The sequence below is a fragment of the Staurois parvus genome, unplaced genomic scaffold (genome assembly GCF_062004578.1).
Source record: "Staurois parvus isolate SC_StPar_1 unplaced genomic scaffold, SC_StPar_1.0 ptg000482l, whole genome shotgun sequence".
In the NCBI taxonomy this organism is placed as follows: Eukaryota; Metazoa; Chordata; class Amphibia; order Anura; family Ranidae; genus Staurois; species Staurois parvus.
In genome coordinates this window covers 285,061-298,719 of record NW_028318278.1, presented here as the reverse complement: position 1 = coordinate 298,719, position 13,659 = coordinate 285,061, and the positions used below count along the sequence as shown (strand labels likewise).

General features: G+C 49.0%; 1 protein-coding gene across 2 annotated transcripts in view; it reads left to right on the top strand.

Annotated features, from left to right (window-relative positions):
• SLC39A11 (solute carrier family 39 member 11) overlaps positions 1-13,659 on the top strand; it is a 306,777-nt gene that overhangs the window by 126,566 nt on the left and 166,552 nt on the right. The window contains exon 1 of one of the 2 annotated variants that reach the window (XM_089689525.1): positions 11,352-11,555. The exons of the other annotated variant lie outside the window; for it this stretch is intronic. Within the exon in view, the coding sequence (XP_089545651.1) occupies positions 11,423-11,555 (133 nt within the window). The 5' untranslated portion in view covers positions 11,352-11,422. Of the gene's footprint in view, positions 1-11,351; positions 11,556-13,659 lie in introns of those variants that run through there. 2 annotated transcript variants of the gene reach the window in all.

Sequence of the window (13,659 nt, the reverse complement as noted above, 5' to 3'; positions counted from 1 at the left end):
GGGTGACTTTTGATGTTATCGGGGACATCTGATGTGATGGGGGCGGACCTTCAATGAGATTGGGGGGGATCTCTGGTGTGATGGGGAATCTCTGATATGATGGGGGGACCTCTGATGTGATCAGGAACTCTGATGTGATGGGGGGGGGGGCTTTGATGTGATGGAGGGGACCTCTGATGTTATCGGAGGGGGGGGCTTCTGATGTGGTAGGGGGACCTCTGATGTGATGGGAGGGCCTCTGATGTGATGGGAGGGCCTCTGATGTGATGGGGGGACCTCTAACAAATACCTTCCCCGCTATCTGCTCCTTGGCAAAAGTCTACGTTTGCTATTGGTGGTACAGAGGATCCACCTTTATCTTCCTTTTGGTGGCCCCACATGGGCAAGCTCGTCTATTCCAGGCTGGAAGCATCTCTTCCACATTGGCCATGCGCTGTTTTGCGCCTGCGCCATGCTTTACGTTCTGTGCAAGTGGATTTTTTCCAAAAAATTGCAACTGCGTTGAAACGTTTTGTTTATGAGCCGTACGTTAGACAGGGACTTTCATGATCAGGTCATAGAGAATGTTCCGGTGTGACGGAGTGCTCCACGGTGACGGATTGCTCCTGCGTGACCAGCGCTGTTCCGTAGGCCATCCGATGAACACGCATGCTGGACGCGGTTCTGCAAGCGCAATCGTATTTTAACCAATTTCCGAGGAGTCGTATTCCGGGTTGGTAATTCACTTTAATGCACTCTTCCTGGACTTCATGTAATAGACCTCTCTGCTCACGGACATCACTTTCCCCTGGACTCTCCAGACTACGGCCTGGGGGCCACATCCGGACTTCCATGCATATCCCTAATGTGCACATGTGAGGGGTTAAGGTCAGCAAATGCTACTTGTGGTCACTGCTTAAACCAACCCAACCCCCCCCCCCCCCAAAGAAATGTCCTCCAACCAGACATGCCCTCCCTCCTGGCTACAGCCATGCCTACAGTGGTAAGGGGGGGACACTGATGGGGACCCTCATGTAAGGGGGATTCTGAAGGGGACCCTGATGTAATGGGTGGATTCTGATGGAGACACTGATGTAAGGGGGACTCTGATGCGGACCCTAATGTAAGGAGGGACTCTGGTGGGGACACTGATTTAAGGGGAACTCTGATGGCGACGCTTGATGTGAGGGGAACTCTGGTAGGGAACCTGATGAAAAGGGGGACTCTGATGGGGACCCTGATGTAAAGGGGGACTCTTATGTAAAGGAGGACTCTGACAGGGACCTTAATGTAAGGCGGGACTCTGATGGGGACGCTTGATGTGAGGGGGACTCTGGTAGGGAACCTGATAAAAAGGGGGACTCTGATGGGGACCCTGATGTAAAGGTGGACTCTGATGGGAACTCTGATGTACAGGGTGACTCTGAGGGGGACCCTGATATATGGGGGGACTCTGAGGGGGACCTTGATATAAGGGGAGCTCTGATGGCAATGCTTGATGTAAGGGGGGACTCTGATGGGGACACCGATATACAGGGAATTCTGATGGGGACCCTGATGTAAGGGGGGCTCTGATGGGGACCCTGATGTAAAGGGGGACTCTGATGGAGACATTGATATAAGGGGAGCTCTGATGGGGGCGCTTGATGTAAGTGGGACCCTGATGTAAAGTGGGACTCTGATGGGGACTCCGATGTAAGGGGAGCTCTGATGCTCTCAATAGCTCGGAATGCCCGGGGAGGTCGGGGGGGGGGGGGCAGTTAGGATCAGCAATCTTGTCACATGATCAGAAGTTGGTCCCGCCAGCTACTGATCTGCAGTCCGGACCGAACGCTATCCTCGTACTGGGGGCACACAGTCGGCGCTCTCTCCGCACTTAAACATTGGCCGTCCAGCGACACATATATGTGCAGCACACGGGCGTTAAAGTTCACCCTTTTGCCTCCACACACGTGTTGGGCGGTCATAAAGCGGTTTATTAGGAGCCACGGAAGGCAGAATATAAGCGGACGAGACTTCAGCTTTAGGTTTGTGAACCCTAATAATAATAATATAGATGTGGCGTCTCTTCTCGTCTCTTCCCTTCTCTTCTCTTCCCTTCCCTTCTCTTCTCTTCTCGTCTCTTCTCTTCCCTTCTCTTCCCTTCTCGTCTCTTCTCTTCCCTTCCCTTCCCTTCTCTGGTTCTCTGGCTGATCGGATGAATTATCTCCCCGGCTGCCTGACCCCTCGGACCAGCTCCTTGTAATGACCAGACAGAACATACAATCGGAGAGCCACAATACAGATTTAATGAGATGTCAGGGAAGGAGTTCTGTATGAAAATATAACTTTTAATTGTTGGTGTTATGAGGACGAACTTCAACAGCACTCAGAAATCTGAAGCTTTCTACTATAAGATGAATGGAGGAGGGGGGAGAGAACCAGCAGAATAGAGGAGGGGGGAGAGAACCAGCAGAATAGAGGAGGGGGGAGAGAACCAGCAGGGAGATGGGTTTTGCTGCGTGTTAGTACCAGGTTGTGGTCCTCAGGATTGACCCACCAGGAGGTGGGCAAGCCGGGGTCCAGTAGCAGATATAGCAGGTTGGGATCAAGCAGAAGGGTAGTTGAGGAACAAGTGGTTGCAGGTTGGGATCAAGCAGAAGCGTAGTTGCGGAACAAGTGGTTGCAGGTTGGGATCAAGCAGAAGCGTAGTTGAGGAACAAGTGGTTGCAGGTTGGGATCAAGCAGAAGCGTAGTTGAGGAACAAGTGGTTGCAGGTTGGGATCAAGCAGAAGGGTAGTTGAGGAACAAGTGGTTGCAGGTTGGGATCAAGCAGAAGCGTAGTTGAGGAACAAGTGGTTGCAGGTTGGGATCAAGCAGAAGCGTAGTTGCGGAACAAGTGGTTGCAGGTTGGGATCAAGCAGAAGCGTAGTTGAGGAACAAGTGGTTGCAGGTTGGGATCAAGCAGAAGCGTAGTTGAGGAACAAGTGGTTGCAGGTTGGGATCAAGCAGAAGGGTAGTTGAGGAACAAGTGGTTGCAGGTTGGGATCAAGCAGAAGCGTAGTTGAGGAACAAGTGGTTGCAGGTTGGGATCAAGCAGAAGCGTAGTTGAGGAACAAGTGGTTGCAGGTTGGGATCAAGCAGAAGCGTAGTTGAGGAACAAGTGGTTGCAGGTTGGGATCAAGCAGAAGCGTAGTTGAGGAACAAGTGGTTGCAGGTTGGGATCAAGCAGAAGGGTAGTCAGTAACAAGTGGTTGCAGGTTGGGATCCAGCCAAAGGTCAGTAACGAGTGGAAGTGGAGATAGGGACAGTTGAGGGTAAACAAAGGAGCAGGATATCGGCTGGAGAGAGTACAATAATCTGGCAAACAGGAAGTGCAAAGGCATGGTTCAAATCAGGAAGTTCATGGGAGGACCAAAGAGTTCAGAGTTCAAGAGAAACAAGGCAAGGTCGTCTAAGGAAGCAGGCAGGGAGCTGTCTGAGTTCAAGGTTCATCAGAAACAAGGCACAAGGCAAGATATAAGTCCACCATCTCAGGTAGCTCAGTAGGAAGAACTACTGCTGGACACAGCAGAGGACATGGGTTCAGATCCCGGTCCTGACAACACCACTAATACTCTGCTACTACACCACCACCACTTCGCTCCTACTGAGATCTCCACTAGCTTCCATGTCCTGTGTGGAGCAATTGCCATGATACATTGTGAACTCAGGAGCTCAGCTGCTCGGCACGGCACCATTCAGGTTGTGCTTTGCATTTTTCCTCCAGGGGGGTATTTGCCCAGGTATGGTGTATACAGTTACATTGCTTGAAGCTGGACCCCCATTCGCTGTATTTGTAGCATTTGGAGGAGGTCAAAGCCACTAGAATCCATTTAGAGGACAGCCTAATATTGAGTTTCAGAAGGGTTGGTGGATTCAGAAATAATTCTAATATCCGAAACCTGTGACTCCTGTCGGGGATAACCCCTTTGCATGAAGTCCTTAAGGATACCATTGGATTGGTTTAAAAGGGTCCAATCCAGGGGCGGACTGACCATTCTGGTACTTGGGCACTGCCCGAGGGCCCAGTGTCAGTAGGGGGCCCCATGAGATGATCTTAGTACCTTTCATAGGTTTTTTTTGGGTGTGGTTTTAAGTGTGGGTGAGGACACATGGGCCCCATGATCCTCTATTGCCCAAGGGCCCCATGAGATGCCCTTAGTACCTTTCATAGGCTTTTTTTGGGTGTGGTTTTAAGTGTGGGTGAGGACACAGGGGCCTATGATCCCCTATTGCCCAGGGGCCCCATGAGTTGTCAGTCCTCCCCTGGTCCCATTAGAAGATGAAATGCTCCGTATGAATTGGCCATAATATGATGAACCCCTTTAGGGACTCCTGAGATGGAATTTTGTCGTTCAGCTGAGTATTGTGGTCGGTGATTCCACGTTGTTGTCATTTTACCTCCAACTGATGGAAGTTCTCCTAACCTCACCGCTAATCCGAAATCAATATCTTGTATCATATTACAGAACGCTAACTGCAGCATTAATGATCATATTATTGACAATCATAATATTACCGCTCATTAGGAGGTCACTTCAGAGGCCATAGATATTGGTGATTACAGGTTACCAGCAACATAATGAGGACTAATGGCTAGAAGCCGGAAAAGAACCGCTTTCCCCAAATAGAACCTGCAGAACCTTCACAGCTAGATTACCGAGAGTGGACCTAGAATCAGATAGGATTGCATGCTTAACCCCTTCCAGTCCGGACACTTCCCCCCCCTTCCAGTCCAGACATCTCCCCCCCCCCCCTCCAGTCCGGACACTTTCACACCCTTCCAGGCCGGACACTTTCCCCCCCCCCCCCCTTCCAGTCCGGACACTTTCACACCCTTCCAGTCCGGACACTTTCCACCCTTCCAGTCCGCACACTTTCCCCCCCCTTCCAGTCCGGACACTTTCACCCCCTGACACTCTGGGATTCTTCTTTACCTCATGCAGCATTCTGCGCTGTGCTCTTGCAGTCATTTTTACAGGACGACCACGCCTAGGGAGAGTAGCAACAGTGCTAAACTTTCTCCATTTGTAGACAGTCTGTCTTACCGTGGACACATGAACATCAAGGCTTTTGGAGATACTTTTGTAACCCTTTCCAGCTTCATGCAAGTCAACAATTCTTGATTGTAGGTCTTCTGAGAGCTCTTTTCTGCGAGGCATGGTTCACATCAGACAGTGCTAAACCCAAAGCAGGTGTGTGTTTTTTAAGGGCAGGACAGCTGTCAGCAACACATCCAATATCATCACACTGATTGGAGTCAAGGTTGGCTCACTCCTGGCTCCAATTAGCTCTGGGAGAAGTCATTAAGCTAGGGCCTCACATACTTTTTCCTCCCTGCACTGTGAGTGTTTACATGTTATGTGCAATTAAACCATGGCAACATCTAATGTTTGTGTAGTATTATGTTCAGCAGACTGTGTTCTTCTATTGTTGTGACTTAGGTGACATTCAGAGCACATTTTATGCCCAATTCATGCAAAACTCCACGTAATCCCAAGGGGTTCACATACTTTTTCTTGCAACTGTAGTTACATAGTCTGGCTGAAAAAAGACAAAAGTCCATCCAGTTCAACCATAGAAAAAAAAACAAAAGTTATAATCCTACACCCACAGTTGATCCAGAGGAAGGCAAAAAAAAACCAGCAAAGCACGATCCAATCTGCTCCTGCAGGGGAAACAATTCCTTCCTGATCCCCCGAGAGGCAATCGGATATTCCCGGGATCACCTTTCCCTATAAATGTTATATCCAGTTATATTCTGTGTATCCAAGAAAGAATCCAGGACTTTCCTACAGCAATCCACTGAGCTGGCCACAACCAACTCTGGAGGGAGTCTATTCCACATTCTCACAGCTCTTACTGTGAGGAAACCTTTCTGTGTTTGGAGATTACATTTCTTTTCCTCCAGACGTAAAGAGCGCCCCCTTGTCCTCTGTGATGACCTCAGGGTGTCACGATCAGGGGTCAGGCTCGAAGACTAGTTGCTATAGCAGTGGAAAGGCTCACAGTTCTAAGTTGTGTTTACAAATGCCTGACACAGATCAGCCCCTGCTGCAGTCTCTCACCTTTTGACTTACTGCAAAGTTACAATGTACAGTCTGATCACTGGGGGAGGGGAGACTGAGGAAATGTTTCTTCCTGCCCACAGCAGACTGATGACATCACCTCAGCCTAGGTAAAGTCACTAACGTACTGTAAGCTCAAGGGCAATTTGATCCTGTTGTACATGTGACGTGTCAGGAATTTATATACGAAGACTTGAGAAGGTAGAAAAGGTCCACCTCAACGTATATGTTCAGCTTAAAGGTAAACTAGAATCTATTTCCTGCTGCCTGGAAACTTTGATGTGACTTTATGATGGTTTCTTGGTTTGCTCTTGCTTTGGTTGAACATTGTACATCATATACAGACCTGTATAGGTTCCCCGTGGTGGTCTTGTAGCTGTTGGTGGCATTGAATAGCCTTTTCTCAAGCAATGCTTCGATGTGTCCTTCAGGTGAAGATCAGGCTTTGAGGGACACTTGGATGGAGAGGTTCCAAGGTCATTGTACATCATTTACAGACCTGTACAGGTTCCATGTGGTGGTCTTGTAGCTGTTAGTGGCATTGAATGGCCTTTTCTCAAGCAATGGTTCGATGAGTCCTTCAGGTGAACATCAGGCTTTGAGGAATACTTGGAGAGGTTCCAAGGTCATTGTACATCATTTACAGACCTGTATAGGTTCCCCGTGGTGGTCTTGTAGGTGTTGGTGGCATTGAATGGCCTTTTCTCAAGCAATGGTTCGATGAGTCCTTCAGGTGAAGATCAGGCTTTGAGGGACACTTGGATGGAGAGGTTCCAAGGTCATTGTACATCATTTACAGACCTGTATAGGTTCTCCATGGTGGTCTTGTAGCTGTTGGTGGCATTGAATGGCCTTTTGTCAAGCAATGGTTCGATGAGTCCTTCAGGTGAACATCAGGCTTTGAGGAATACTTGGAGAGGTTCCAAGGTCATTGTACATCATGTACAGACCTGTATATGTTTCCTGTGGTGGTCTTGTAGCTGTTGGTGGCATTGAATGGCCTTTTCTCAAGCAATGGTTCGATGAGTCCTTCAGGTGAACATCAGGCTTTGAGGAATACTTGGAGAGGTTCCAAGGTCATTGTACATCATGTACAGACCTGTATATGTTTCCTGTGGTGGTCTTGTAGCTGTTGGTGGCATTGAATGGCCTTTTGTCAAGCAATGGTTCGATGAGTCCTTCAGGTGAAGATCAGGCTTTGAGGGACACTTGGATGGAGAGGTTCCAAGGTCATTCTACATCATGTACAGACCTGTATAGGTTCTACGTGGTGGTCTTGTAGCTGTTGGTGGCATTGAATGGCCTTTTCTCAAGCAATGGTTCGATGAGTCCTTCAGGTGAAGATCAGGCTTTGAGGGACACTTGGATGGAGAGGTTCCAAGGTCTTTGGCCGGCTCTGATTGAATGTTGGTCTCTCTGATTCATTAGCAGACAATGATGTCCGGTATTCAAAAGTTGGCCAAGTACTTTGGCTGGAGGAGCCCGTTAATAATCTGTTCGGTCATCCACAAAGTCACACATCTTGAAGCAATCACTGTTTAAGGTTCAGGCCAATGTTCACATTTTTGTTTTTCGTTGTTCAACATTGTGGCGGTTTGTGGGGGAAGGAGGACCAGCCGAGTCCTCACCTTGCATCGGGTCTCCCGCAGTCATGTTGCCTTTTTCCCGCTAATTAGAAGAGCCAGAGAAGAAAATCTTCTGCAGGCACTAATGCTTACTGCTTGTTTTGTTTTTTTTTTCAGTGTTGGAACGCCGAGACTGTGATAAAACAATAATTAATTCACGGAAGTCTTCTGTAATTAAATAAGAGCGAGGGGAAAAGTGAAAGAAGGAATAACAAGTGGAGGGAAGAAATACACAATTAAAGATTGTGTTTACAAATGCATTGTCGGTTCCGATATGCGCCGGATTAAGCTACGGAGTTAATGGAGGATTTTGGAGATCAACGCCTTCCCTCCTGCAGCTAGGCTTCCAAATTTTAAAGCCCGTGGTGGGCCTGGACTTGTCAGGGTCCTGTCCACGGCAGAAGTTCTGGAAGATCTTGCATTTCTGCCAGTACTCTGCATGGCCGCAGAAGCACACATAGGCTTCAATTTGGTGCCAGATGGCCTTTATAAGGAGGCTTATCACTTCCTCAAGTTGGTGGATGATCTCTAGCTCCCCGTGCCCTGTTCCTGGATCCTGTGATTCTTACCTGTGATTTCCTGTTACCGACTCGGCTTGCTCCTGGACCCGTCTACTCTGCGTTACCCCTGATCTGACCTCGGCTTGGCTTACGGATACTCTCTCTCTCGCTCCTCTGTGTATGACCTCGGCTATCCCATCTGACTACGTCTGCTACGGCCAGTATATACGTTCCCAGCCAGTATCAGTATTTACATTCCCGGCCAGTATTTACCTTCCCGGCCAGTATATACGTTCCGGTCCAGTATCAGTATTTACATTCCCGGCCAGTGTTTATGTTCCCGGCCAGTATATACGTTCCGGTCCAGTATCAGTATTTACATTCCCGGCCAGTATTTATGTTCCCGGCCAGTATTTATGTTCCCGGCCAGTATCAGTATTTACATTCCCGACCAGTATTTATGTTCCCGGCCAGTATTTATGTTCCCGGCCAGTATTTACATTCCCGGCCAGTATATACGTTCCCGGCCAGTATCAGTATTTACCTTCCCGGCCAGTATATACGTTCCGGTCCAGTATCAGTATTTACATTCCCGGCCAGTATTTATGTTCCCAGCCAGTATCAGTATTTACATTCCCGGCCAGTATTTATGTTCCTGGCCAGTATTTATGTTCCCGGCCAGTATTTACCTTCCCGGCCAGTATATACGTTCCGGTCCAGTATCAGTATTTACATTCCCGGCCAGTATTTATGTTCCCGGCCAGTATATACGTTCCCGGCCAGTATCAGTATTTACATTCCCGGCCAGTATATACGTTCCCGGCCAGTATCAGTATTTACATTCCCGGCCAGTATATACGTTCCCGGCCAGTATCAGTATTTACATTCCCGGACAGTTTATACATTCCCGGCCAGTATATACGTTCCCGGTCAGTATTTACATTCCCCACCAGTACTTACGTTCCCGGCCAGTATCAGTATTTACATTCCCGGCCAGTATTTACATTCCCGGCCAGTATTTATGTTCCCGGCCAGTATATACGTTCCCGGCCAGTATCAGTATTTACATTCCCGGACAGTTTATACATTCCCCACCAGTACTTACGTTCCCGGCCGGTATTTACATTCCCCACCAGTATATACGTTCCCGGCCAGTATCAGTATTTACGTTCCCGGCCAGTATTTACGTTCCCGGCCAGTATTTACGTTCCCGGTCAGTATATACGTTCCTGGCCAGTATTTACGTTCCCGGCCAGTATAAAAGTTCCCAGTCAGTTATATATGTCCCTGGCCAGTCTATACGTTCCTCCACCGAAGAAACAATTAACGCGAGGCTTCAGTGCCGCCTTCAGAAAGCCCTGGCTAGTGCCGCTCCTGTTCTACATCCTCATTATCCGCTCCGTATTTGAAATGTAATTCTCCTTATATAAGAATCGCAGAACACTGTCACAACTAATTATCACGCTGTTAAATAATAGAACTCGTGTAATGTAGACCGGCCGCGGGCATTCCGGGAAACGCCGGCTGGATTCCGCTGAAGGATTTCAAGAGCTTCTCTGGTTGTTGTTATTATTGAAGAGATTTGTATTAACCCCTCGATTTAAAAAGGAAAATAAATAAATTTACACCCCCGTCTGATTCGTGGTTCGGTGCTCGGGGGCCGTCCTTTCTGTGACTTTATATGGTTTATGGCCAACCAACCAAACTGAGGCGTAGCTACAGGCCTCTTCTGATTGGCCATGGCATCTTGGATATCAGGGGTGTGTGAAGGCTGATTGGATGGAAGCCACGATTTTGGTGACCCGCCCACAATTCCGGAACGATATAGGAGGGAAAAGTGTCAGCAGAGTAGCTTAGAGGTTATTACATCTGCCTTGCTGGCCTCGGTTGGAGTTCCGGTCAGGACACTACCTGCATGGAGTTTGCATGTTCTCCCTGTGCCGGGTTTCCTCCAGGTACTCTGGTTTCCTTCCACACTCCAAAGACATACTGGGAGGTTAATTGGCTCCTGTCTAAAAAAAAAAAAAAAAATTTACACCCCCGTCTCGTCTGATTCGTGGTTCGGTGCTCGGGGGCCGTCCTTTCTGTGACATTATATGGTTTATGGCTAACCAATCAAACATAGCTACAGGCCCTCTCTGATACAGTCTGATCACTGGGGGGAGGAGACTGAGGAAATGACTCCTCCTCCTTCTACAAAGTTACAATGTACAGTCTGATCACTGGGGGAGGGGAGACTGAGGAAATGCCTCCTCCTCCTTCTACAAAGTTACAATGTACAGTCTGATCACTGGGGGAGGGGACTGAGGAAATGACTCCTCCTCCTTCTACAAAGTTACAATGTACAGTCTGATCACTGGGGGAGGGGAGACTGAGGAAATGCCTCCTCCTCCTTCTACAAAGTTACAATGTACAGTCTGATCACTGGGGGAGGGGACTGAGGAAATGACTCCTCCTCCTTCTACAAAGTTACAATGTACAGTCTGATCACTGGGGGGAGGGGAAACTGAGGAAATGCCTCCTTCTACAAAGTTACAATGTACAGTCTGATCACTGGGGGAGGAGACTGAGGAAATGCCTCCTCCTCCTTCTACAAAGTTACAATGTACAGTCTGATCACTGGGGGAGGGGACTGAGGAAATTACTCCTCCTCCTTCTACAAAGTTACAATGTACAGTCTGATCACTGGGGGAGGGGAGACTGAGGAAATGCTTCCTCCTCCTTCTACAAAGCTACAATGTACAGTCTGATCACTGGGGGAGGGGAGACTGAGGAAATGCCTCCTCCTCCTTCTGCAAAGTTACAATGTACAGTCTGATCACTGGGGGAGGGGAGACTGAGGAAATGCTTCCTCCTTCTGCAAAGTTACAATGTACAGTCTGATCACTGGGGGAGGGGAGACCGAGGAAATGCATCCTCCTCCTTCTACAAAGTTACAATGTACAGTCTGATCACTGGGGGAGGGGAGACTGAGGAACTTTCTCATACAATTGTATAATAATATATTTCAGGATTTTATGGGGATTTGTAAAGTTACTGAAAAGTTCATATTAAATAATCGATATAATAAAAAAGCAAAGAAGTGTTTCCCTTTCATCACGGAATGTTTGAGTTGCGTCTTCGTCTTGTGAGCAGCGGGTTCCGCCCATCGCGTCTTTGCGCCATTAGTGCTGGTATGCAGTCAGAGGAGCCGCGTTCCCCCTCAGCACTGAAGTGCGTTTCCCTGTAAATGCGAGCGGCGGTGGCATCTAATTACAGCAAACACGCCGCTGCCTCCGCCAGCCTGAACAGCCCCATTGGATGGTCCCCCTTGGAGGAGGAACGCGGGCGCCTTTGTCGCGGTCTGAGTGGCGGCTCATTAAGTGAGCGATGTAATGACGCCGTAGTGCCGGGATAATGCCGGAGCCTCTCGGGGTGCGAGCAGCAGAATGGCGGGTGATGGGGGGGAGGGGAGAGCATTATGTACAAGTAGCTGAATTACTGCGCCACTCAGAAATATAAACCGGCGCTGAAGATGGAGGGGGAGGGGGATAATGGCGCTGAGAATTCTGGAATGAGTGTCTGCTGTTCACGGGGCGTGAAAGGTTTGTGGGGGCAACTCCTAGCTGTACGGGAGCGTAGAGCAGCCGGCGCAACGTGCGCCCAGCAGGGGGCGAGATAACTGGATGACGTGCTTCAAATCTGTTATACACTATATTGCCCCAAGTATTGTCCCCGCCCCCCCCATATAAATTATATTGCCCCAAGTATTGTCTCCGCCCCCCCCCATATAAATTATATTGCCCCAAGTATTGTCCCCGCCCCCCCATATACACTACATTGCCCCAAGTATTGTCCCCCCCCCATATACACTATATTGCCCCAAGTATTGTCCCCGCCCCCCCCCCATATACACTATATTGCCCCAAGTATTCCCCCCCCCATATACACTATATTGCCCCAAGTATTGTCCCCGCCCCCCCCCCCCATATACACTATATTGCCCCAAGTATTTCCCCCCCCATATACACTATATTGCCACAAGTATTGTCCCCACCCCCCATATATACACTATATTGCCCCAAGTATTGTCCCCGCCCCCTCATATACACTGTATTGCCCCAAGTATTGTCCCCGCCCCCCCCATATATACACTATATTGCCCCAAGTATTGTCCCCTCCCCCCCATATAAATTATATTGCCCCAAGTATTGTCCCCGCCCCCCGTATATACACTATATTGCCCCAAGTATTGTCCCCTCCCCCCCATATAAATTATATTGCCCCAAGTATTGTCCCCGCCCCCCCCCATATACACTATATTGCCCCAAGTATTGTCCCCGCCCCATATACACTGTATTGCCCCAAGTATTGTCCCCGCCCCCCCATATACACTATATTGCCCCAAGTATTGTCCCCGCCCCCCCATATACACTATATTGCCCCAAGTATTGTCCCCGCCCCCCATATACATTATATTGCCCCAAGTATTGTCCCCTCCCCCCCATATAAATTATATTGCCCCAAGTATTGTCTCCGCCCCCCCCCCATATACACTATATTGCCCCAAGTATTGTCCCCGCCCCCATATATACACTATATTGCCCCAAGTATTGTCCCCTCCCCCCATATACACTATATTGCCCCAAGTATTGTCCCCGCCCCCCCCCCATATACACTGTATTGCCCCAAGTATTGTCCCCGCCCCCCCATATACACTATATTGCCCCAAGTATTGTCCCCACCCCCCATATACACTATATTGCCCCAAGTATTGTCCCCGCCCCCCATATACACTATATTGCCCCAAGTATTGTCCCCGCCCCCCTCATATACACTGTATTGCCCCAAGTATTGTCCCCGCCCCCCATATAAATTATATTGCCCCAAGTATTGTCCCCCCCTGTATATACACTGTATTGCCCCAAGTATTGTCCCCGCCCCCCCATATATACACTATATTGCCCCAAGTATTGTCCCCGCCCCCCCATATATACACTATATTGCCCCAAGTATTGTCCCCGCCCCCCCCCCCCCATATACACTATATTTCCCCAAGTATTGTCCCCACCCCCCCATATACACTAGATTGCCCCAAGTATTGTCCCCACCCCCCCATATACACTATATTGCCCCAAGTATTGTCCTCGCCCCATATACACTATATTACCCCAAGTATTGTCCCCGCCCCCCCATATACACTATATTGCCCCAAGTATTGTCCCCTCCCCCGAATATACACTATATTGCCCCAAGTCTTGTCCCCTCCCCCCCATATACACTATATTGCCCCAAGTATTGTCCCCTCCCCCCCATATACACTATATTGCCCCAAGTATTGTCCCCTCCCCCCCCATATATACACTATATTGCCCCAAGTATTGGCCCCGCCCCCCCATATATACACTATATTGCCACAAGTATTGTCCCCGCCCCCCCATATATACACTATATTGCCCCAAGTATTGTCCCCGCCCCCCCATATAT